We start from the raw sequence: 27,715 nt of genomic DNA on the forward strand, positions 1-27,715 counted from the left end.
AGCACGAAGAACATGCTTTTGACTCAAACTTGAATATGAAACCCATGCTCCAAAATGTTAAACACACATGGAAAACATAGAATAGGAAAGATAAATCAGTGAGTACATTTTTTATTAACAGGAGATATACATTTATAGTACAATACTTGACTCTTGGGTTTCAGATCCCAAGGTCTCTTGGACTGCTTTTGTCCATTCGACTTCCACACTAACCCATTGAGGATTAGGTGTCCAACATTCCCCCCCTTAATCCGAAGGGTTATGTATGAGTCCAAGAAGAGAGTTGTAATACAAAATGTGCAAAAAAATGCATGGCAGCACTAGGCTGAATGTGCTCTATGAAATGTTGGTATAAAGGGCAGTGGTTTAAGGATGACCACCAACACTGGAACGCTTAGTGTAGTTCCCGGAACGCTTCCAAAACTGGCAAGAAACTAAAGTTTTCTGCTAGAGGAAGTGATCCTATTGTTTTAAAGAGGGAAACCTTCAACCATAAAAGGGAGGTCTCACCCCGCATAAAAGGTAAAACTTCAACCTGAAAAGGGAAGTCTCAACCTGTGATGGTTTAAGGATGACCAACAACTCTGGAATGCTTAATGCAATTCCTGGAACTCTTCCAAAGCTGGCAAGACGCTGGTGTCTTCTGCTAGAGGAAGTGTTCTCAATTTTGTTCCCAGAACTCTTCCAAAACTGGCAAGAAGCTGAAGTCTTCTGCTAGAGGAAGTGTCCCAGATTGCCAACTGAAGGCATATTCAGGCATCTTTGTCTCTGGCTACAACTCTGAAACTGGTGTGGCAGGTTGTGGCTCAGGCTCGCTTGATGTGACTTTGAAGCTTGTAGATGACCATCATTTCCCCCCCTGTCAGATACAAGGTGAGAAGATGGAGAAAACTCAACTGCAAGACTATTCAATATTCTGGAACAAGTTCTGACATGTGTTTGGAATATCTTCTTGGTTGTTGATGCCCATTGCCAAGAAGCGATCCATCCAAGATGAATCTTTGTTCTTGCAGGACGTTTGTTTTTGAAGCATCTGTGTGAAGAATGACTGGTTTTATGACAGTGCTTACATGGATGAAGATCAAAACAGTGATCTTTCAAATGGCCAACTCGGTCACAGTGTTGGCATTTCACGATCTGTTGTTTTTGTTGTTGTTGTTGCTGTGGAAGAGGGGCAGAATCTGGAACAGCTGAAGCTGAACTGTCATGAAGAGCAGGTGAACTGTCATGAATGAATCCAGCACTCTGAAACTGAATGGGCTTGGCATAGTCTGGAATATGAAAGGACAAGTCCTTGTCATATCCAAGACCAGTTTTGTGCTTGTTGTGGATAAGCTGTTCCCAAGGTCTGATGATGGGCTTGGGAAGTGCAGATTGAGTTTCTGGATCTGCATGTTCAACTGTTGCTTTATTTGAATAAACTGTAACATTATTAACATGCTGCTGATGGGTGGTTGTCTCAATGTTCTGAACAAAAACAGGTTCAGAATGGTGTCTATTTTGATGTAGCTCTTCTTGCTGTAGCTGTGATTCAAGCTGCAAAAAATCGATCTTTTCCTGTGCATTTTGTAGACATGTCTGAATTTCTGAGAGAGATCCTTTGCTGATTTGTAATGTGTCATCAACAGTAGATAGTATCAGAGTTTTAAGGAACTGTAATACTTCACTGGTTCTGGCCATTTTTTCTTCAATGTCTGATTTACACCTTAAAAAACTGATCACAACTACTACTCAAAGCAGAAAAGTAATATCTACTCACAGTACACAGCAATATCCTTTATAAATGTCAGCAAATGATCAGTGTGCAATATAAAAGATTACAATCAGCTCACCAAAATCTTTATGCAACAGTGGAATCAAGGAATCAATGCACTATAATGAGTTTTAAATACAATGCCACAATTGGGGCAGCAGCAACTGCAAACTTGTTTGGATCCTTCAAGTACTCCTTCAGAAATGATGGTTATCAAAATTATAACACCATGTCATGGGCATTCTTTGAACTGTAATTTACAGCGGTCAACCTCAATAGATGGCAATTTCACAACTGTACCATTTGCATGCGGAAGCTTATCTTTCATGTGGTTCAAAATCATTCACCATTGATTTCATACTTTCATTAAAAGCCATCATATATGGAATTATCTCAATTCCAATATCTACTCATCAACAGGCAAATTCATAACTTCTTAAACCCAATGACTCAAATCATTCAAATGCTCATCAACATCATTCATATATGACCAAAATTCAATGAAACAATGTGCCCATGTTTTAGTATTTAATTTAACATTATTTTAATCAATGAAAGGCCTGGACTTGTCCTTACTCAATGCGCCCTTGAACTTTTAGCAGTGGTACAAATGATCCCCAATGAATCTCAGCCTCCTAAAATGATGAAGAATTCGGTCTTCCAGGCATCCGGAACTCCTACATAATATATGCCCTTGGATTCAAATAAGAAAATGCTTTCGGCCTGCAAGAATGAATGGTTCTCGGCCTATTGTAAAATGCTACCATAATTATAAACAGAGTCTTCAAAAAATATTTAACACAAAGGCATCACACTGTCAGCAAAAATGTTTAACGCAGAGGCAAGCCGTCTCCAGAGGCAAGTCCTGAGCCAACGGCTTGTTGCAACACTCAATCGTGGTATATTGAAGCCCCTGTCTCGGCTTATATTCTGAAGAATTCTTTATAACCCAGGATTCTGTAATAAGGCTGAACACCCAAATAAAAATATAGCAATACGTACAAAAATAATACCGTATAACAGATGTCTCCAAACAACGCGCATAATAATTTAAGAGTTTCAATAGCCACAACTCACTGCTTTAATAATTATGACAACGCAGGCAGCTCGAAATTTCTCAATATTTCTGTGCACTCGGACGGTGCCAATAGTTCTCTGACAGGAGCTGGCTCAGAGATCTCTTCGCATCCCTATTCTTCCATGCGTACAGAGTTGATACAAATAGTCATTGATTAATTATGCAGTGTAAACAAAGGTTCCAACGTATGCATCGAAATGATCATTCAACAACGAAAGACAACACAAAGGTACGTTAGCTGATTGCACAGGCATATGCGCACTATCATCACATCTGCTCCTGCGCACTCTACAGGTCACATGGCCAATTGTTCTCATCAAATTGACTATGCGTAGAGCTCCATCATTCTTAATCCATTATTCTTTGACCAACCTTCAGACTGCAGATAGAGATTAGCCTCAGAAAAGGTGCTTCAAAGCTCAAGGAGCCTCCAGAGTCGCAGCAGCCGCTGAAACGCCACCAGAAACTGCATGTAATAACACATTGCATCAGAAAAAGAAGAGACCTATTGTTTCTGTTGACCAGAAGGGCAATATCAGAGTTCTCAAGGTGGTGGCCATATGCGGTTCCCTCAGGAAGGCTTCTCACAACCGTGGCCTTATTCGTACTGCCATTGAAATAGTCGAGGAGTCGATTCCGGGCATGGAGATAGAGCTGATAGACATCAGCAACCTTCCCTTTCAAGTAGAATGTCTGCAATGGTCTCTATTGCAGAACGATACTCTTTCAAAGCAGATGAACATTTCTCTACAACAAATCGCACATATTCATTTCTAACAGAACCCGCAAGATATATTTGCCAAAGCGAGGATCGGAACTCAGCCGTGTGGATTCTCAGCAAAAACCCACGCAAAATTGCGCTAAACTAGCTGCAAGTAGAATCCATTGTATCTTCAGATTGACCGCACCCTCATCGGACTTTGCTTCGGAAAATACTGCAATTCTTTGGATTGGACCGAAAGACGAACCTTTTAAAAGCGAGGAGATGGTCTTACGAATCACACGAAGAAACAAACGCTATAACTGTTTTTCATTTTTGTGTCTCATGTCTCTCGTGACCGTTCGAGGTGTCAGGCCAGGGTTTGATGCGCAGCAGCAGCCTCAAAATCATATAAAATAACCATTCTTCCAGGTGATGGCATTGAGCACAGGTCGTTGGTTCCAAAAACAAGCCTAAACCCCACTATTTTACAGCCAAACCGCCCAATTACGAGTTCTCAGCGATATGGTGAACAACAGGTGTACAGTGGAACTAGAGGCTGAAGATGTCGAGACCAATGTTACCCTCCAGCAGTCGGTCGCTCCAAGCTCGATCCTAACCTTCCACGGACGCCGCGAGATCTATGACCATAAATGAAAAAGCATTGTGATAAGCTCGGTCCACAGCGTAATTCTCCACAACTTCCAGGTAGGCGACGTTGCAGAAAGCGATACAGTCGATCACAAGCTCAGGGTTACAGTTTATTGAAACTGGTTCTTGAATGCTTCATGGACGCAGAGACTATGACCACAAATGCAAAGGCAAATCATACACAAAAACCTACGAGTGTGAAGACCAGAGCCGAGGCGCAGAGCGGATTGGTAGAAGGTGTCAGAGCTAGACAAACTTTCCAGGTAGAGGTCAGACAAACGTTCCAGGCAGAGGCGTTATGGCCAGGCAAACGTTCAGCATTTACTTAAAAACGCATATGTCAGAGTGCGCAGTTACCAGGTCAGAGACGTTTATGTCAGAAACGTTTATGAATGAGTGAGAGAGTTGAACAGTCAGAGACGTTTTATGAATCAGTGAGAGAGCATGAAACGCTTATGTACAGAGAGCGCAGGTAGAAGAACCGCTTGGACAGTGCTGGACAGTGCCAGGAGCAGCTAACATTTAGCTGAAGAAATATTCGTGAGAAAATATTCCTGAGATGCAGAATTGATGGCAGAAATGACTGCACAGAAAGGCCATAAGACAAATGGCTCACATTAATTATGCAGGGCAGGAATACGCCTGCTCTGATACCATGTTAAACACACATGGAAAACATAGAATAGGAAAGATAAATCAGTGAGTACATTTTTTATTAAAAGGAGATATACATTTATAGTACAATACTTGACTCTTGGGTTTCAGATCCCAAGGTCTCTTGGACTGCTTTTGTCCATTCGACTTCCACACTAACCCATTGAGGATTAGGTGTCCAACACAAAATAAAAATATAATTTCTTTTTCATTCTTTATAAAGAATATACAATGTCATGATTACAATTAGGTCATTATGAAAACCGAACCTAGTTACAATTTTCGACAAGGATGGAGGGTGATCCACTAGTAACTAGGTGAACTTCAAAACCCTCATTAAGTTCTAATTCTACCTTGTTGGGTATGTAGAGGACCAATGCATTTGATGGCATTACTTCAAGTAGAGGCCAGGGTAGAGTGTACAGGTGTACGTCACTAAGTTTAGAAAGATAGCCATCATGCTGGGTAACTCGCCCAAGAGCCTATATGTACTCCTCAAATATCTATGGGGTCTACATAGCCATCTACGAAAGCAAGTGATGCTTTTCAAGCCAAGAAAAATGGATGAAGCATGTGTATAGGCACAACATCTTGAAAGCATAGGCCAAAGGAAAGGACATCCAGGTGGTTTGATGTAGAAAGAGCACTAGTAAGTTTCTAAGGAGGGGAGGAAAAAGTGGAAAGGGGAAAGGATAAGAAGACAACAACCACTACACATTAATGTAAGGATCTTAGCAACTATTGTAACCAACCACTACACATTAATGTAAGGATCTTAGCAACTATTGTAACCATTGCAACATTGATGTTCACATTGAGGAGAATTGTTGGAAACTACATATAGAGTTGAACTCAAAGAACCGTAAAGAAGGATGTAAAGAAAAAGAATCTTCGAGCCACAGATTTGAGTAATTAGGTTGAAAGTAGCTTTGATGTGGATGAAAAGATTGTTTGCATATCAGTGAAAAGGAGGTGAATTTGAGTAGCCTTCATCTCCAGGAAGAGAAGGAGATGAGCAATCTATTCAACATTAAGATGTAGGTCAAGAAGACCAAGGTGTAGATACTTTATTCGACTCAGATTCATAGGCTAATCTCATAACTATTAACAACGGATTCGGTCAACAAACTTTGGTTGGAGTTTCCTGATCATCTTAGCCTATATCCATTGGGATCGATAAACAAAGATCAAAGGTCAAGGTAACAAAACAATGCAAGATAAAATTTGTTCTAAGTGCTAGTTATATTGATGAAGTAGATTTGGATGTGGTACCACTTGATGCATGTGGAGTCATGTTTGGCAGTTCCTACATGTATATGAGGGATGCAGTCTTCATGCGGAGAGCCAACTGGTGCCTCTTCATCAAGGATGGGAAATCCTTGATCATCATTGTGCAGAAAGACGAGTGCAAAATTTCATTGGCAAGTGCCATCCAAGCCAAGAAGCTAATTAGTTCTAGCAAGAAATATGTTTTACTTTTCTTAAGAGAAAATTAGTGTGATGATGAGTCAATAAGGGCAAAGGCATTCTTGGAAGGTTGTACTGAAGAACAAAAATATCATCTTCAAGGGTTGTTATAGGGATACAAGGAAGTGTTCTAGGAGCGTAATGGGCTACCACCCAAGAGGGAAATTAAACACGAAATCCAATTATTGCCTAACTCTCCATTGCCAAATATTGGGCTGTATAAACAATCCATTTTGGAAGCAAATAAAGTGAAGCAGTTGCAACGGTTGTTGGAGTAGGGTGTAATTCGACCAAGTACCTTACCTTGTGGGTCACCCATCGTAATGTGCCAAATTAGGATGGGATTTAGCAAATCTGCATTAATCATAGAGCATTGAACAAGGTTACACTCAAGAAATGATACCCTTTGCCCATGATTGATGATCTGTTAGATCAATTGCAACACACAAAATACTTCACGAAGTTGGATTTAAAATCAAGATACTACTAGGTCCGAGTCAAAGAAGAAGATACCTAGAAGATTACCTTCAAGATCATACAAGGTTTGTATGAATGGTTGGCCATGCCATTTGGTTGATGTAATGCATCAACTATGTTTATGAGACTAATGAATGATGTATTATGCCTTATTTAAATTCATTTGTTATGGTTAGTTGGACGATATCCTGTTTTACAGTGCTACCTAACAGGAGCATTCACACTTGATGCAGGTGCTAGAGACTTTGAAGAAGCATTAGCTACTGGAAAACCTCAATAGATGTGAGTTTTCCCATCAGTCTTTGGTGTATTTAGGGTATGCAATTGGTGGGTCACCCATCATAATGTTCCAAATAAGGATGGGATTTAGCAAATCTGCATCAATCACAGAGCATTGAACAAGCTTACACTCAAGAATTGATACCCTCTGCCCATGATTGATGATTTGTTAGATCAATTGCAACACACAAAATACTTCACCAAGTTGGATTTAAAATCAAGATACTAGGTCCGAGTCAAAGAAGAAGATACCTAGAAGATTACCTTCAAGATCATACAAGGTTTGTATTAGTGTTACTTAGGGGCGGGAGCGAAAACAGGTGCGGGAGCGACATTTTCAAAAGCTCCCGGTTTGGGAGCGAATCCCGGAGCATTTTTTATATAATAAATATATTTTTTATATTTTTATATTTTGATACATATATGTCAACAAAAACATGTAGAATTATGAATTAGATATAAAAAACATAGAAAAACATAGATTGAACCATATAAATCATCTAGAAGTTATAATCTTCATCAACCACGTCCACAAGTTAGTAACAAAGTAACATACAACATATTGAGTCTCGTGATTCATCAATCTTAAAGTTTCAAGCTTTCAAAATTCAATATATAACATTTATCATCATTGATCACCAAAGTTGTACTTGTAAGCTAAGTGTAACCATTACAACAAATAATATCTAAGATGAAATGAAATGTTATAAAATGAAATGAAACAACTTTCAACTTTCATGAAGCATCATATTCATTATTCATTACTAATGAGTTATAATTGCCAACTTCAAACTTAAATTGTCATATATTTTTAAAAAAAATATCATAATAAATATGAAAGGGTCAATAGTTATAAAAACTACTAGAAACTAGAAAAGACAAGTAAATCTATTATCTATTGCTTATGTTTGGGCCTCTTGCCACCACGAGAAATGTTTAATTTTTTAGTCTTGTTGGAAAATCAGGATCTTTGTCATTAATTCACCCTCTAAGCATTAATAACCAAAGGTATCTTTGTCATTACCTCTGTATAGGATCTTTGTCATTAATATCACCCTCTTAGCATTAACATACGATAGAAAAAGCATAGCATGTCAAGTCATGATTTTGTTTGAGTGATGCATACATTTTTAGGAGGGTCATCATAGAGGAGTTCGACAACCAATGTCACTAACATCAAGGTACATAGAGGGATTGGTGCTTTTGATTAAATACGAGTTCCATACCCTAATACATGACAAAATTCAATGGAAACATTGCAATCCTGAAATTCTGAAAAACTGATAAGTTTGTTGGATTTTGAATGAAATCTAAAGTTCTACTTTCTCCATATGAAATCCAATGAGGTCGGAACCACTCTCAAACATCCTGAGTCATTTCATGGTAATGTTAAAAATTTAAGTAAAAGTGACATTCTTCTTAATTTTCATTTTCATTCTTTTACTTTAAGAATTTAACATTACCATGAATCACATATCAATACTAGGGCCATAGGATTGATCATTAAGTTGCCCCACTCAAAACTTATTTGTTTCTTTGAAAACAATTGCATTTGGAACATTACTGCAATTTTCTTTTGCAAAAAAGGCTAAACGCTCCCGAAAAGGCAGGGAGAGTTTTTTTTAGGGAGCGCGCTCCCGACCCGCTCCCAAGTCACTCCCGCCCGGAGCGCGGATTGGGAGCGGGATCGGGGGGGTGGGGGGGGCGCTCCCCCGCAACACTGGTTTGTATGAATGGTTGGCCATGCCATTTGGTTGATGCAATGCATCAACTATGTTTATGGGACTAATGAGTGATGTACTATGCCTTATCAAAATTCATTTGTTATGATTAGTTGGACGATATCCTGTTTTACAGTGCTACCTAATAGGAGAATAACTAACACTTGATGCAGGTGCTAGAGACTTTGAAGAAGCATTAGCTACTGGAAAACCTCAATAAATGTGAGTTTTCCCATCAGTCTTTGGTGTATTTAGGGTATGCAATTGGTTGAGGGGAGCTTAAGATAGATCCCATGAAGATGGAGGCCATCATGAAGTGGTTGGTTTCTACAAATGTATTTGAAGTTGGGAGTTTTGTTGGGGCAACACAATGCTTGCACGAAGTTCATATCTTCATTTTTAGCAGTAGTTGCACCACTGTGTGCCATAACAACGAGTGGCAAGAGTTTTCAGTGGGGGAAGAATCGAGGTCCGAAAGAAGGCCTTTTAAGAGTTGAAAAAGAAAATTAGTCACGCACTAGTTCTTGCATTACCAAACTTACAGAAGCCCTTTGAAGTGGAGATGGATGCAAGTGGGTCTGTCATGGGAGTGATCTTGATGCAAGGAGGAAGGCATGTATGCTATCATTCTAAAGAATTTCATGGGGTAGTTCTCAACTACCCTACCTACGTCAAGGAGCCCTATGCCCCAATGCAAGTTGTCAAAAAGTGGAAGAACTTTATGATGGGAAAGGAGGCCATCATCCACATAGATCATTAGTCGCTACAACATCCACAAGCCTAGAGAAAGTTACAACAAACTTGACACTACAAGTGGATGGTGTTCTTCTAGTAGTTTCATTTAGTCATCAAGTACAAGAAGGGTAGCACAAATAGGTTGGCTGACATGCTTTCAAGGCCAACCACATAAAAAATTATAGCTTTGGGAACTCTGATGTGCAATGAGGATTTGACCCATGATGCACACAAAGAGAAATACACAAAAGATGAGGACTTTAAGGAGGTGTTTTAGTAGCTGCAAGGCTAGAGTTATGTAGAAGACGATGACCACTTGTTTGTGGTAGTTGATAGGTTCAACAAGATGTGCATTCTCATGCCCTATAAAAAGATCATCAGAGAGCGAGAACCAACAAATTTGTTATTTAAATAGGTTCGGGTGCACTTTGTGATACCAACGAGCATTAGTTCAGATAGGGACATTAGATTTCTTAGTGCATTTTGGACTACATTGTTGGAGAAGATGGACACGAAATTGAAGAGATCAATGACATTCGATCCAAAGAAAGATGGGTAGACAGAAGTAGTCAACAAGACTTTAGAGGGGTTACAATTAGAAGCATCTGAATACCTGGGATGAAAATTTGACCTATATACAACACTCTTATAACATAACAATCCACAATTCCACTGGTAAGTCCCCTTTCGAAACTTGCTTTGGATAGTTGCCACCTTCACCCTTAGATGTTGTATATAGATAGTAAGGAGGAGTGAGGGGGGACCTCACAAGAGATATGCATTAAGAGCAAAAAAAATTGTTGAGAAGATTAGGTAGATCCATTTGCAAATATAAGAGATGTTGAGGAAGTCACATGAAAAATACAAGGCCTGGCATGATTAACACAAAATAGAGAAGTAATTCAAAGTGGGAGATAGAGTATGGTTACAATAGAACAAGGAAAGACTATAGGGTCCTAGTAAGAAGATCAAAGCTTTGTGGTATGGTCCTATTTAGGTATTGTAAAAGGTGGGTGATAATGCCTATAAACTGAATCTACCCCCACACATATGCATTTACTCATAGTGCATGTGGAGAATCTCAAACTTGATGAGCCTTCCGTTTTGGATTAGAAGGAGGGGCAAGTCCTACCTTCCACAAAGGACTTAGAATTAGGTGCTCAAGTAGAGTTGGTATAGGACACAATTTTGCAAAAGAGGTCTAGAACTACAAGATAGGGGCATCATGACCTTTGGCAGAGTGGGTTGAAAGGACAAGTTCTAAGCAAAACAAAATGGCACTCTAGGGAGAAGGTAGAGGGAAAATTTCCTCACCTCATTTAGTAAGGATTTTGGGATCAAATGCCTCCCTAAATGGGAAGGTATGATCTGGATTAGATCATTATATTATTCATCATCTATCTCTTTACTTTTAAAGTGGAAAACTTGGAGGAATTAGCTTGCATGGCCATTTTTATTAGTGGGTCCCGGTTTGGAGAATTGGGGTCTGAAATCTTTTGGAGCCATTTTGAGGCATTAAACAAAAGTTTTTGGTGTCCAAAACCTCTCGCATTCGCCAGACACCCCGACATTGTTCTACACTCAAAGACCTTTCCAATGGTGCAAGAATCGCTTCAAACGGAGTTTGTGTGCAAAAGTTATGCCATAGGTCTCAGGTAACTCCATAGAGAGAGTACCTCTTCTTTGTACTTGCACATTTTTCATACCAAGCAAAAGAGAGTAGAGTAGCCTCACCTTTTAGTCAGGTTTTCTCCCTATTACTCACCAAAATGGGTAGCCCTATAGTAGAAAACTTTTTCTTCTATCTTGGACAACCAACCAACCAACAACCCTACACATTATGCATTGATGATGATATGCCAATTTCCTTCGCCATCTGTTGAAGTTTCTAAGTCTAACAGTTAGAAACCTTCCATGTACTTTCTAATTTATTCTTACCTACTTGTTTTGTTAATTAACAAGTTACTTACTATGTAAATACTGGAAATAAATACAAGTACATGCTTAACACATAACAGATTATCAACTGAAGGAAACAAAACAAGCACACAAGTGACATCGTTGTTTTTTGGACCAATGTCCCCGAAAAAACCCAATGCGGGAAAACCAGTGCAACTATCTGAGGGTTTTATTATTATGCAGTTTCTGAATACAATCTGGGTGCTAAAACCGGCTCACCCAACAGAGAATAATCTCGACAGTAGTACCTCTCCTTTGGAGATAGATGCTCTAGTTGAAACCCCGGATAAACACTCTGGCAGCTCCTCAGCTCCAATCTGCCCCACGAAAAACCACAGTGTCAACATTCCCGGCTGTTCTTGCAGTTCTGGCTTCTACCCTCTACGTTAGCTTTCTCGGCAATTTCGGCTTCTGCCCTCTACGTCAGCTTTCTCGGCAATTCCGGTAGTTCCTGGCAGTTCCGGCAGTTCCCGACAGTTCCGGCAGTTCCCGACAGTTCCATTTGTTCTCGACAGTTCCGACTTCTGCCTTCTGCGTCAGCTTTCCCGGCAGTTCTGGCAGTTCCCGACAGTTCCGGCTGTTCCCGGCAGTTCCCGACAGTTCCGGCTTCTGCCCTCTGCGTCAACTTTCCTGTCTGTTTCGGCAGTTCTGGCTGTTCCCGACAGTTCTGGTTGTTCCCGACAGTTCTGGCTGTTCCCGGCAGTTCCGGCTTCTGCCCTCTGCGTCAGCTTTCCTGGCTGTTCCAACAGTTCCGGCTTCTGCCCTCTGCGTCAGCTTTCCCGGCTATTCTGGTAGTTGCCAACAGTTCCTGCTGCTGCTTTGATCCTCTTGGTGCTATCTTTGCCTCTCTGCTTCTGTATTCACTGCCCCTCAGCCACAACTCTGATCACTCTTAACTTTCTCAGCAAACCTAGCCCCAGAAAGTCGAAATCTTGATCTCTTGGTGTGTTCTCCAAGTGACCCTTAAGCCTCCTCTTATACTTTTCTCGTTAACAAATCAACGACCAAGATTAAGTGCCTAATCAACGGTTAAGATTAGATCTGGCTTGATCCATGACTTTTGGACCATTCTAACATAGTTTTATATTAATTCACATTAATATTTTTATTTCCGACTCCATTAAAAATATTAATTATTTTAATATCTCCCAAACTGTTTAGAATCTGCCCAAACCCTTTTTGGGTATTCTCATGTGCCTTAGCCTTTCCACCAAATTTCATGGCTAGAGCACATTCGATGCTGCCCCAAATCAACACCATCCACACTGCTCATGCGCCTCTCACCATCCGACATTCCTCTTGGATGAGGGTAGGCTAACGCTCCTCAGGTACTTCAATCATTTTGTAATTGAGTACTTTTACTTGATGTTTTGGGCATTTTAACATGGATAAAGGGGTTATCTGGATGATTGTCCGATCTTGACTATAAATTTGTTCTCCCACCTTACCAGGGGGAATTAGTCTTTAGCCTTAGTCAAGTGGGACCTCCTTTAAGGCCTTAGGGTTATGAAAGAGGCACTACTTGGGAAACACGGATTGAAGCACCGTGTCCATTTCCCTTTCCATACCTAACATCTTCCATCATTCCTTTGTTACGACCTCCATCCTTTGGGATAACTGTCATTGGCTCATTTGGATTTGGAAGTCACACATCCTCATCCTTGAGTAGGACTGGGAAACTTTGCCTTGGAGGTTGATGTGGCTAAAAGAATGAAAAAGCATAAGATGGGCACAACAAAAGAAAAAGAAAAATTAAAATGCAAATAGATGGTTGGGACAAAAGTTGGCACATGGGGAAATGCCTAGCATGAGATCTACCCCCTTCATTAGCCATTACTTAGTTCTTGAGCACTTAATGCCCCATCTCATCATAAGGAACCCTTGCATGTCCCAACCTTGATGAACGAGAAATTGACTCATGTTAAGGGGTAAAATAAATGCTATATCATAAAGAGCAAGCTTTGATCCTTGAGCTATGCACCATAAAAAGCATCATCAAAAAGAAGTAAAAGGTGCACTAGATGGGTGGAAAAAGTAGCCTGAGGAAAGGGTTAACTCATGCTTCCACGATTTTTCTCTCCATTACATCTATACACTTAGGATGTGGACTCTCATTAGTCAATCCCTTGTCTGTGGCACTTGGTCATGAAGTCATTCCTCTCCACTGCCACATATTCTCTCTAACGCCTATGGATTGAAGGGTTGACCTTGGAAATGCCACCTCTACTCTGGGGTTGGAAGCACCTAATAGGGTTTATTACCTAGCCACCCCTACAAAAATACAGAACAATTTTACTAGACTTGATCTAGTTACATATTTGAATGCGATCCTGTTTGAAGTATTACTATGCCCTTAACAATGAAGTATGGTCCACTTAGATGCATCTATGGTTATTGTCTCTAATGAATGGTGGCTTTCATTTTGAGTTTGAGATGTTGGCCTTGAGCAATTGAGGCCTTTAGGTCACACTATTCCATTCCTACACCACATGATGCCCAGGACATACTATACTTTCGGAGAGCATGGTGACCTTGCAGATGAAGCGTTGCCCTTATTCATCAGAGCATTGGGCACATAGATGATCTTGGTAGTTGATGGACAACCCAAAGCACCTTCAGATGCCAGAATGTTGAGCTTGTCTTGCTTAGCATTGAGGATTCTTGATGATGTACCAATGGATCTAGTGTGTCCCCAAGTTGGCCTTGACACTACTTGATGAACATGCCTTGATCTAGTGCCCAGATGAGGATGATTATCCCCTAGGATGTTTGAGGAAGGTTTGTTGAACCTGATGGAGCCCCAACACTAGAGAGAGAGTACACTACTTTGTCTACATGGCACCCATAGAGACAACGCGAGGCACCCAAAGCTAGATTTTGAACACATTGAGATTGTTTGAGGCTTGATTTGAGGCCCCTTCCTCAAATTGATAGTTGATCATGATGCTTCGAGACTCATTTAGCCTTTCCAGTGCACCTTTGGAGCATTTTGAGCCCTAAAAAGGCATGATGTCATGCTTAGTAGGGGCTTATGACTCACACTTGTGGGCATTTATTGACATATTTTATTGGTTGAGCTAGTGGGTTCGCTTGTAACCTATTTTACTCAAAATTAAACTTGTTTTAGTGGATTATTAGAGGTGATAGACCTCCTATAAAAGGATGATCACCTCTTTTCATTTGTCATCATCACACTTGTGGATTTCAACCTCTCTAGAAGAGCTCGACTTAGCCTATTGTACTTTGTTGCTTAAGGAGATGTGATCTTATGTGGATTTTTGCTATTGGAGACTAGTTTTTGTGTTGGAGACATCTTTTTGGGATTGAAAGAAGGCATGTTCTTGGATAAATTGTGAGTATTTACTACATATATTTTATGATTTTACATGTAATGAAATATTGCTAGGGTTTCTACTTGTTCCTTGTCTAAATGCAAATTTTTATTGGAAATTCTTGGTAAATTATTGCATGTTTAATCTATTGTCCTTGAACTCCCTAGAAAACCTCCTAGTGAGCATTTTTCTAGTTAATTTCTCCTCTCATAAAAAGATAGCTAGCGTTAGAAAGTGAAAACTAGGGTTTCCCCCTTACTCCATGCAAAAATTTGATATCTCTATGGTTTAAGTTCCTAAGACTCCATCACCCAAGTAGGGAAAAGGCATTGGGATCCCTTTTGATGATCAAACTCTTGAATTTTTTTGTCTTTTCCTGTCCCTTACTTTTTTGGCCATTCAAGACAAGCTGCTAGGGCTAGGGCAAGGGCTGAATTCAACTAGGGCTTGAGCGATTGAAACATTGGAGCTAATTTGGCATCTTTTCACCTTGTTTAACCTTACCAACTTAAAATCTAGCATTTTCCTTGGTGAAAATTGCCTTTTTAGGGTTGATGTCATCAAGCCTGGGCAATTTAAGTTCTCACAAAACCCTAGTTCTGCAAAAAAGGCTTCCATTTAGAGTTTTTTGAAGGTTTACCATTCCATATTGTTGATCATATTCTTAAAGTAAACCCTTTCCTTATACTTGTATGCCTAAATGCTCTCTTTTTGAATCATATCTTGAAACCCTAGGCCTCAAGTATTCCTTTCAAGGCTTATTTCATGGTACATTGTTCCTTAGCATAAATAATTGTGCCCTAATCCAAGTAAGAAGTACCTTGAGTAAGCTCTCCTCTGACATCACCTTGAACCTATTGACTTAGAATACCTTTTACGTGATATATACTTGGATACTTCTTGTGTGGTGAAATTCCACTAAAGAGCAGGAGGTGGAGTGCTAAGGTGACAGTGGCAGCCACCTCATTGTTGCATCTTAGTTTAGTTTTTGCCTTGTGAGACATCTCACAAGGCCTGCTATATTTTGAGGCAACACACCCGTAAGGGTTTCTCTGGACAAATTTTGTGTCTATTGTGGATGGTGTGTGTATTTCATTCTATTCTATATTTCTCACATTTTAGGTATTTCATATAAATAAGCGGAAAAACAGCTAACTAAAGAATCTGAAATTTAAAGGAAAAATTAACCATAAAGCTTTTGGTAATTTTATCAGATCTGTTATGTCGAACTGTTCCAGTGGAATATTCACGGCAATTTATAGATCAACTAAGATATATACTCTTGAATATTTTGCATAATTCACCTTCATCGTATTTTTCTCCAATGGTGTCTGGCTCTTTACATTTGGCAGGCAGTGATTCTCAGAGCACAGATCCTGTAGGTTTCTTCCAGACCCTGCTCCATTAGGTTGATCACCTACTTGTTGCAGTTGATTTCAGCACTTGGTGGTGCTAAGCAAGATATAGATCTTCCAGTGAGTAGCACAATAGGCAATGGGTTAATGAGGCCATGCACAACATTCCACTGTAGAGCTGGTAGAGTGTTTTAGACATGAGTTAGGTGTGCGTGTTCTCTGCATTGATCAGATCAACAGACTGGTCTAGGCTAGATCTATAGCATGTGATTCTTCTCTTTAACCTCAAGTGCTACAAGAAAAACTGCTTTCGTTGCTCTTGGATGTTCCCATGATTACCTAGCCAGGTCCTTTTGATCCTGTGCACTCTCTAGACAGCGGCATCAGACAATGCATTAGATCCTTCTCGATGCTTGATTCTGTATCAGATACTTCTTCCTCCTAGCCATCTACCTCTTCATGTATTGTGAACATCTAGTTGATCCCTTGTATTCTGTCCTATTTCTTCTTTATGTAATGTTTAGTTTGAATGTAATTCTTGTATGTACTTTCTAGTCCCATTAACCTATTTTTTAGTCTTTTGTTGGACATCAATAAAAATATCTCATCTCATCTCATCTTATTTTTATTATTATTATTTTTACTTCGAAAAAATCATACTTTCTGTTTCCAGTAAGAACAGAAAGTACATTGCAAAGGCGCAAAGAGCGCTGACTCATCTTATCTTATGATATTGTATCCTTGTTCTAAGTTTAATTCGTATTTGGTAACTATCCCCTAAGCGTATGCATCCCGACCCATCCTTTCTTGAACCACTGACATCCCTAGTGAACAAAAGATCCATTGGTAATTTTTGAATAGATAAGATACAAAAGTGACATTCTTTGAGTTGTCTTACTAACTCAAACCTACCTATAAATACTGATCTCCTTAAGTCCTAAAGCACAAATTTATTTGCACTCGAAGAGGTTGGATTGGAGGGGGAAAGTGGAGCAGACTTGGAGGAGTAGCACAGGTGACTTAAATCTGGTTAATGATGACCTGGTTTTAACTTTTTGTACCATGATTCACTTATAAGTTGTAAATTATAATGCATCACCACAATGATACTATGATGATGATGTATTGATGTATCCTTTTATTTTCCTTTCGCCAACTGCAATAAAACAATCAATGATTCAACTATTTCAAGTTAAAAAAAATCTTTAGTTAGATGTTGCAATATGTATATTTGCAATTGTTAGGTTATATTTTCTAACTTTATGAATATGGTATACATGAATTTTCTGTACATGGGGTGATATCCTCTCATCTCCACCCTAAAATTTGGAAAGGTAGGGGTTCTCTCTTGCCATTCCTGAAACGCATCCTCTCCCATAAAATTTGGAGGGGGGTTTCTCTCTAGCCGATCTTGAAACTTGTTCTCTCTTTCCCAAAAATTTACATCATATTATAATGTGGCAAAGGCGACGTGCTCTCTTAAGGTCTTAACAGTGGCAGGTGGAGAGAAGCTCGTAGGGACAGGCAATGATTTACCAATACCTGTGAATTTTGCGAGCTTTAACTTCATGCTTGAGTTCTTGAGATATGACCCAAGTGATTGCTCTCCACCAGTTGATCTGGACCTTGGCAACTGTTTCTATAGATTCTCTATGAGAATGGATTGTTTGATCAATTGCTGTATTGGCTGCTTTAAAGTTTAAGAAGATATAATAGACTATTCTTGGGGCCCTAACTAGACCTATTCACGTCCTTACTAGCATTCACCTATAGCATTAAACTGGGTCTTGCAACATTACATCATATAGTGGTTAATGCAATATGTCAGGTAATCAATAAGAGTTTACCTTCTGTTTAGGAAGATATTCTCCACTGTATTTCTTTTCCAAATTACATGTGCTCTAAACTTTGTAAAAACTAGTATCAGGCACATTCCAATGGGGAATATCTTCTGTACAGTACATCTAATCTAACTGCCACAGCACAATATAACTTGGAAATTATACCATGCAGAAAAGAACTGAACAACGTATAAAATTCTGTCCATTTGTGCTCCTGAAGATGAAATACAGCCTCTCTGGCCTTTCAAGTTTCACCAGTACATCATGGTGCTTCTTGGATAGTCCATGTTTTTTGGGAGGGACATGTGGAATTGTATTGCAAGATCTGATGATTAGCACAAGTTTTCTGTGTTTTTCTTTGAGTAGCTACTAATGCAATCCGAAGAAAACCCATAACACTTGATGTCTACAACTACAAGGAAATGATAGAAATGATGGATGTGCTGGTAGTTAAATGCAGGTGAATTGTACTAAAAGTAACACTTTTCTACTGTAAAATGGAAAAGACTATTATAATTCAAGGATTTTGGGTATGGTACCAAAGAATTAATTACAGAATAGGAAATCAAAAGCATGGGAGAAAGAATATGATCAGCAAGAAGCAAGACTAGAATACAAGACTTGCAGAAAAGTAATACAGTATACTAGAGTGAATGCTGAATTGTGAACATATCTTTGCCTACATGCATGTACTTTAGGAAAAGCCCTACAAGAACAAATCCAAGGTTATCTACAACCAAAGAAATGAGCATGTATTTATAGTCTTGTGAACCTTTGACCCATTTATACAATTGTTGGTCCAATTCTTCAATCCAAAGATGCCATGCATCATCTAATCGTTCATGTGACCTGACATCTGTTATTAGCTAAAATAATATAATCAATCCAGAGCACAAATCTCAACTCAGACGTAGGAAAATTGATCGGGAAAGGAAAACGTAGATTTTGTTCTTTTTTGCCTGTCTAATAAATAGATTGTTTCTATTTTTCAAATTATGTGATGGACCAGGTCAACCGTTTGATCAGGGGAGCTGACGCTTTTTATATTGCAAAATTCAAATGAAGAGCCACATATAGGTTAAGTATATTTGTTATTGCTAAATATGACCTGTTCTGCCCACTCACCCAATCAGATCCTTTTTTCCAAGTATCTTCAAGAGAATCTTTTCCATTATAACAAGCTCCATTGGTCCATTATACTTATAGAGTTGGTTGAAAGAAGTTGTATGTTTTGCATATGACATGAATATATATAATTTCCAACATAGATTATGCTGTTTTGAACCTTTCTAAGTGGCCTACTTGATTCTACACTTCTGAGTATCTATTATGACTCTAATACAGAAAGCATTACAACCTGCAATATCTCTATCTCATATTTTTTTAATGGGAAAGCCTGCCTTTTTGACAGAGGGCAAACCTGATAACAATGTGTCTTACCATCCCACACTAATTGAAGAATGGCACACTTCATATTTTCAATAATTTACCTGAAGGTTACCTTGCCCGAATACTACATCAAGATCCACAACCACATCCAGCAAAACCCACGGAGGGGGGAAGCATGCTCGTTAGGATTTCAACTTGGATCATTGTCACAACAACCTTTCCAATGTGCTGCTAGAACAAACCTGCGTTATCTCTTATATAGACTAATTCTCACTCATTGCCCATGTAGGCCCACCACTATACCAACGCACTGTTACATATACATTCGACCCCTTAAATCAAGGTTACTTGGGAGTGGGAGCGGAAGCTACATTTTCAGAAGCCCTGTTTGGGAGCAATTCGGGGAGCAATTTTTTATATAATATATATATTTTTATATTTTTTATAATTTGATGCATATATGTCAACAAAAGCATGTAGAATGATGAATTAGATATAAAAAGCATAAAAAACATAGATTGAACCATATAACAACAATCATCTAGATGTTATAATCTTCATCAACCATGACCACAAGTTAGTAACATAGTAACATACAACATATGGAGTCTCATGATTCACAATCTTAAAGTTTAAAGCTTTCAAAATTCAATATATAACATTTATCATCATTGATCACCGAAGTTGTACTTGTAAGCTAAGTGTAACCATTACAACAAATAATATCTAACATGAAATGAAATGAAACAACTTTCAACTTTCACGAAGCATCATATTCATAATTCATGACCAATGAGTTATAATTGCCAAATTCAAACTTCAAACTTAAATTGTCATATATTGTTTACAAAAAATATCATAATAAATATGAAAGAGTCAACAGTTATAAAACCTACTAGAAACTAGAAAAGACAAGTAAATCTATTATCTATTGCTAATGCTTGGGCCTCTTGCCGCCACGAGAAATGTCTAATTTTTTAGCCTTGTTGGAAAATCAGGATCTTTGTCATTAATATCACCCTCTAAGCATGAATATCCAGAGGTATCTTTGTCATTAGTATTACATTTGGATCTGTATAGGGATCTTTGTCATTAATATCACCCTCTAAGCACTAACATAAATGATAAGATAGTAAAAACATAGCATGTCAAGTCAAGATTTTGTTTGAGTGATGGGTACATTTTTAACAGGGTCATTATAGAGGAATTCGACAACCAATGTCACTAACATCAAGGTACATAGAGGGATTGGTGCTCTTGATTAAATATGAGTTCCATACCCTAGTACATGAAAAAATCCAATGGAAACATTGCAATCCCCCCAATCTTGAAATCCTAAAAAAGTGATAAGTCTGCTGGATTCTGAATGAGATCTAAAATTCTACTTTCTCCATATGAAATCCAATGAGGTCGGAACCACTCTCAAACACCCCGAGTCATTTCATGGTAATGTTAAAAATTTAAGTAAAAAGATGAAAATGAAGATTAAGGAGAATGTCACTTTTACTTCTTAAACATTAAACATTACCATGAATCGCATATCAATACTAGGGCCATAGGCTTGATCATTAGGCTGCCCCACTCAAAATTGATTTGTTTCTTTGAAAAAAAATTGCATTTGGAAGGTTACTGCAATATTTTTTTTGCAAAAAAGACTTGGGAGCTCCCCTAATTGCTCCCTTAAAACCAGGGAGCCTATTTTTTGAAGGGAGCGCGCTCCCGACTAGCTCCCGAGCGGAGCATGAATTGGGAGCGGATTCGTGGGAGGGGGGCGGCTCTCCCCCGCAACCCTGCCTTAAATACTCCATCAGGGTCATAAGTTATAACAATATCCTAGTGATTGCTCATCTTTTTCCAAACATGGCTTTTCTGGGTAACACACAAGTCAAAACAATCTCAATCCTTCTTCCAGGGGATTTATCGTAACAGCGACAAATGGTTTGTAATTTTCCAGTTTCCTTGTTTCAAATATTTTTAGAATTATGGCTCTTTTCAATTTTGCACTGGGAAAAGGAACGCTTCTATTCTGCTTTGGTCTATTCTGCATGGCATCTTGCTAGTGTTTCTGTTATGATATAGTCAACTAATATGGAGGATTTAATTGTATGGCATTTGAGTACTTTATTCATATTCCCAAAGTACAGCCAGAAGTTTATTGAATATGCATGTTTACTTTATATGTTTGGCCAAAGGCATTTTAACGTAATTAACCAAAATACGGGCCTGTGGAAAGTAATCATTAGTCTTGTTTACAATGGCTTTTAGTGGTTTGTTTGAAACAGTCATGCTCCTCAAATCCCGTTAGTGCTTGGATCTGTTCTTGTGATCTGCCACAAAATCAATGAGGGATTTTGGGTGTAACATAAAGATGCCAGCCCACACAGTCATCTTGGCTGTCTACTTCTCACTTTGGGCTGGTGCTTTTCCAGCCACAGTGGGATATCCCCAAGGATATCTAAGGCTAGGATATGTAATGAATATCATAAATCAGACCACAGATCTCTAAAATAACTCATTGTGTGCAAGAATGGGATATAAGTCTGGAAATCCGAAAGATAAGTGCAGATGAACATTAAGATGAATCAAATAAACCAAATACTTGTGTAAATCTGTCGTAAAGAAGCTCAAATCTTTGATAATCAGTTGCAAATCTGAGCTGATGTAATTAAATCTGTGGATTTGAAGGTTAAGGACAGCCATAAACACTCCATTGAGTTGACTGGTGCCTTGATTTATTGGGTTGATGGAGGAAAGTGGGAAGAAATCTGCAACAAAGACTTGTTAGGTTCTATCCCTGCAGATGTAGATGCACATCACATTGAAAAGTAAACAGCGGACATCTCCATAATGATACATGCTCCACATAAAACAGTTATGCTTAATAACCAAAGGGAAATCTCGGCAGTACTAATTTCGAAAGAACATGCAAAGGCTGATAAAACTTTCAGCTCAGCCCACCAAAATCCAACAATGTCACTGCTTTAAGCTGCTTCTAACTCCTGAAGGTAACATTGATGAGAGAATGCCAAGAAGAGAAATGGGAAAGGCACAAGGATAACTGATGAACTCTCTCAGTCACATTCCCTCTTCTAGAATGAGCAAGGGAGGATTGTGTATGTCTCTCAGAATAGGTTTAGTGGACTAAAAATGGGGAAGGTAACTTGCAGGTGGTGCACACTTCATTCATAAGTGCGTGTAAGAGTACACCATTTCACTCCTAGGTGGTGTGCCCAGTGTTGCACGAAGCGCCCCCCCCCGGTTCCAAGCCCCGAAGCGCGTCCCGTACGGAAGCGCCTAGGAAGCTTGGCCGGAAGGGCGCTTCCGAAATTTTTAGACGCTTCCTGGAAATTTGGAAGCGCTGGCGCTTTCGAACCGCCGAAGCGCACTTCGTACGGCGCTTCCCAGACGCTTCCCAGGCGCTTCCCAGGCGCTTCCCAGACGCTTCCCAGACGCTTCCGTACGCTTCCAGAAAAGCTTCCGGAAAAGCATTTAGAAAATCGTTTTTTTTTCAATTTTTTTTTAAATTTTAGGTGAGTTTGCTTGTTGGGGGTGGGTCCACCTTGGGTTAGGGTGACAAATGAAAGCAAAAAAAAATATAAATATAGCAGATGCTCCCTCATGGTAATGTTAAATTCTTAAAGTAAAAGTGACATTCTCCTTTATTTTTCATTTTCATCCTTTTACTTAAATTTTTAACATTACCATGAAATGACTCAGAATGTTTGAGAGTGGTTCCAGCCTCATTGGACTTCATATGGAGAAAATAGAATTTCATATCCTATTCAAAATTCAGCAGACTTAACAGTTTTCAGGTATTCAGGATCAATGGGATTGTGGCATTTCATTAGATTATATCAAGTATGAAGGTATGTGATTAGCATTTAATCAAGAGCACCAAGCCCTATATGTACCCTGGTGTTGGTGGTGTTAATTGTTGAATTCCTTTGTCACGCGGCACGCCCTTAGCAAAAAATTACCTTTCAATCAAGTCAAAATCATCGATCAAACATGTTAAGCTTTTTCTACCATATTTGAAGTCTTGAATTAGGTAGTTTGATCAAAATTGGGCAATGTTGACTAATATCCCTAGACAATCGAGGTAGAGGCAAAGGCTAGACAAGAGGAGAAGAATCTAGATTCTAGATCATTAATGTACAATGGATGTTATATCTATCTTGATTTATGCAAAAATATGCATGTTTTCATGTCTTCTACAATTAATTTGGTATTTGGGATGTTTGTTTTGAGTATAAATGCAAAAAAATATAAAAAAAATATATATATATATATAGCAGACGCTTCCGCGGACGCTTCGCTTCCTAGAGTTTTGGAAAATGACGCTTCGGCGTCCCCGCTTCCAAAAAACGCTTCCGCTTCGCTCCCGCTTCGTGCAACATTGGGTGTGCCCTCTTTTGGTGCTAGTGTAACTTCTGAATAGTGCTGAGAATAGACTAGGGGGTCACTGTCACGAGGATGTGTAACTGCTGAAATAAATGCTGACAGTTCTGCTGATGTAACTGCCACCAACTTGTCCTTAATTGTCATCAGCAATCTATCATGGCTCTGACAGATCTGATGCTAAATCAGGCTCAAAAATAGCTTCCCAAGGCTATGCCATTTCATCTGGAAATGTCTGAAACAGTCCACTAAACAGACTGGAAATAGCTCCTAACATCTCCTTTTATATCTCCATGGCACAGATCTGCTGGTTGCACCCTCCTCTCTGCCATATACTCCACAAAATTATGGTAAAATACTGCCAAAGAGTGCACCCTATTGCTGTTGTAGCTTCTTCTAAATATGTGACATGGTGCTTCCCCAAAACCCTGCTGAAGGTATTGGAACAGGTTGAAACTTTCATTGCATTCTGGCTACTGTAGCTGCCTCGAAATATTAGCCAAAACCTTATGGAAATGTTCTTCAATCATGCTGGAAACTGCCTTGAAATATGAGTTAAGATTTCTTCTGGAAGTGTTGACTGTGCTTCAGAAAGCTGGTAGTGCATCGATCCCCTTGATATCAAATTGCTTCTAACATTGAATCTGCCAAAGAGGCAGATTTACTATAACTGTTAACAACTCCCTAGCAAGGTATTGTAGGTGCATTAAATCATTCTGTGAGCATTTCTAATTTTCTAGTACATATGCAGACACGATATTGCACTGACTAAAGTAGAATGTAAATAAATACCATCTTCAATCTATATTGGACTTGTATGTTCTGTGAAATCTAAGTTGCAGGAAATGCCTAGTTTGGTCACGTTCCAATACTGGAAAGGCTGACCAGTACCACGTATGAAATGCCGTTGGCTGTAAGGTATGACCAGTGTGTTTCCAAGGTGATTTGACTGTTTTCAGTGATGTTTTAGCCTTTAGATACCTTTTGGAAAGTTCTGATTCTACCCAAGTGCCCATTAGCAGTGTGGGGAGCCATAGGGAAATATCACCTTTGTCTGTGTGAGTGATCCTTTTAAGACAAAACAAAGATTGGGGATTGAGCTCTGAGGAGTTTGTCATCTTCATAATTAATGGTAATTTTTTTTGGAAATGCCATACAGTAAGGTTGATGGTGTTTCCAAGGTGTTTTGGTCATTTTCAATGAGGTTTCAGGCACCCTTTTGGAAGTTTCAGGGCCCACCCGGGTGCCCATGAGGGGCATGGATCCATAGGAAAAAATATTGCGCTGTCTGTGTTAATGACCCTTTAAGACAAAACAGAGATAGGGGATTGATCTTTGGGGACATTGTCACCTTTGTAATTAATGGTAATATTAAATTCTTGAAGTAGAAGTTACATTCTCCTTTATCTCACCTTTATTATCCTTTTACTTGAATTTTGAACATTTTCATTAATTGTTTTGTGATGTTTGAGACTGGTTCCAATCTCATCAAACTTATGGATAAAATAGAATTTCATATCCCATTCAGAATTCAGCAGACTTACAGTTTTCAGGAATCAGTATTGTAGTGTTTCCACTGGATTCTATCATGTATGAGGGTGTGGGATTGGTCAAGGCTACCAAACTTATGGGATTTTGCACCATGAAATCACCTATGGCAGTTAATAATATAGACAGGTTTCCTTCTATAATGTCATTTATGTTTATCATTCTTACTTTCTTGCTTATTTTCTTGCAAGATAATGCATTATTTAAAAAGAAACTATATATTTATATTTTTTGAATATTTTGTAACTGTGTTTTCCCTGTGTACTCATTTTTGGTGGAGTTCACATTTCCAGGCATTCCCATTTCAGAAACTTGTATGCATTTCTATGTTTTGTGCAACTTGGTGTGGAATAGATAATATATTATACAAAAAGGAATAAACACAAAAAGGAATATACAGAAATGTACAAGGATGAAAATCCGATGGTTAATATCTATTTCAAATTTTCATATTTTAGGCAAAGAAGACTTGTTGCTTGAAGAAAATGATTCTTATCTGTTGAAAGTTTGCAACTTGATCCATTTGCTTTTGTACTTTAATGTATTGCAGGCAGTTTTCAAGCAGTTTGGTGGTAGTGGATATGGAAATTCTGATATAGTAATTACAAATGAGGCAGAGTTTCAACGGCATCAAAAACTTGAGAGGCTTTATATGTCTACCAGGGCAGGCAAGGTTGGTGCTGCAGTAAACTTTTATGTAACTTTGTCATTTGCTAGATTGCACTAGGGGTCCACTGTTTTGTACTGTCAAATGTTTAAGCCTTGGATGATAAGTGCAGCATTTTCAAAGGGATATTGTGCGAGGTGTGGAAGGGCTCATAGTTGTGGGTTCCAAACAGCTTGAAATTGGTATGCTTTAGTTGAAAAATAACTTATTTTACTTTCAAAATATCTTGAATCATTTATGGAAGTACAGTTTTAGAGTGCTTATGAACAATTTTTTTTATATAGGAACTAAATTGTCAGAGGATTGCCGGAAGTATGGACTTGAAAACCCTTGTACAAGTGGTGAGACTCTAGCAAAAGCTGCATCATATTATGGATCAGCCCGTGCTCGTATGGAAAAGGAACGGGAAACCTTACACAGATCACTTGGCACACAGGTTTGACATTATTCTTGTTTCTTTCTATTTCTTTGTGTGTAAGTTTTTTCTGGCATGTACCAACTGTGAAATTTGACACCTTTGAAATATTTCTAGCAGATATATGGTCTGCATGAACAGCTGAACTCCTTCCCAGTCTGATCTTTTCTTTCGTAAAAATTTTGTGTATATGCAAGGTTATACAGGGTTGTATCCAGACCTAAGTTGCATGATATGAGGAAATGGGTGTGCAGTTTCAAAATGTAAAAGTGTTGGAAATGTGACTCCTCAAAAATTTGAAAGTGGTGAAAAGTGTTATATATATATATATATATATTTGTTAATTTTTGATATGTTCTATGCTTAAGAGCAATTTACTTCAATTTTTTAATTAACCCAATATCAATATCCAGTTTAGCAATCACATCAGCATGATAGTAAAATGCAGATATAACATAAACATAAACAATAGAAGACAATCCAAGACAAGATGACACAAGATGTGGCACCAGCCAAGGACAAACCCCAATGTGGGGAAACCCTTGATCAATTCTTCTTATATTCTTCAATAGTTCAGCAGAGAGATAGAGATAGTACAAATATACAAATCTGATATTTTATGACAGCAGTAGTAAAGCCTTGACCAGAGAAGTCAATGCTGGTCAAACTGGATGGAAATCTTTCTCTAAGTGGCTTGGTCAAGCCCAGTCAACATCAGCCTCCAACAGTTAGCTCAATCAACCCAAATGCTGCTCATAATACTGATTTCATTCCGCTAATGATTACTGTTCTAGTTAGGGCACTTGATGCAGCCCTAAACTCTTATGACAGTCTTCAAACAGTCCCTAAGAGTGCTGTGGCATACCCTTTAGGAGTTCATCAATCTAGTAGCCCTTCACAAAACACTGCTGCAACATGTTAGCACTGTGGTTTGCTGCATTACTGGTTAGGGCATGTCCTGTAGCCTTAGTTCCACCACACAGTCAGGAGACAAGTCCTTTTAGGACTGCGGTTTACCTTGGAGACCCTTCTCTCATGCCATGCTGCCTTCTAAAGGTGCTGTCCACCCTTGACAGCCCTTAACACAACCTCCAGCTGTGTGCTATGGCCTGCGGCCTAGCACAACAGCTTGCTGTAGCTTTAGGCTTCACAAATGTTTGCCCAAACAGTCCCAAACAGCAGCATTACCTTCCTTATGAACTCAGCCTAGCTGACTGCACTTGTCTGCACCCAAACGCATACATATTCAGCCCTACGTTGACCTGACTTCAACACACCCAAACCAGACCTTGGTTC

At 39.0% G+C, this 27,715-nt stretch overlaps 1 protein-coding gene across 1 annotated transcript in view; it reads left to right on the forward strand.

Annotated features, from left to right (window-relative positions):
* LOC149188311 (SH3 domain-containing protein 2-like) overlaps window positions 1-27,715 on the forward strand; it is a 155,964-nt gene that overhangs the window by 23,164 nt on the left and 105,085 nt on the right. Inside the window, exons 3-5 of the mRNA XM_089411640.1 lie at window positions 25,888-26,010; window positions 26,117-26,186; window positions 26,289-26,440. Of these exons, the coding sequence (XP_089267766.1) occupies window positions 25,888-26,010; window positions 26,117-26,186; window positions 26,289-26,440 (345 nt within the window). The remainder of the gene's footprint in view (window positions 1-25,887; window positions 26,011-26,116; window positions 26,187-26,288; window positions 26,441-27,715) is intronic.

Source organism: Pinus tabuliformis, chromosome 3_1 (genome assembly GCF_031772625.1).
Source record: "Pinus tabuliformis cultivar Carrire ecotype Pingquan chromosome 3_1, CPIR1, whole genome shotgun sequence".
Lineage (NCBI taxonomy): Eukaryota > Viridiplantae > Streptophyta > Pinopsida > Pinales > Pinaceae > Pinus > Pinus tabuliformis.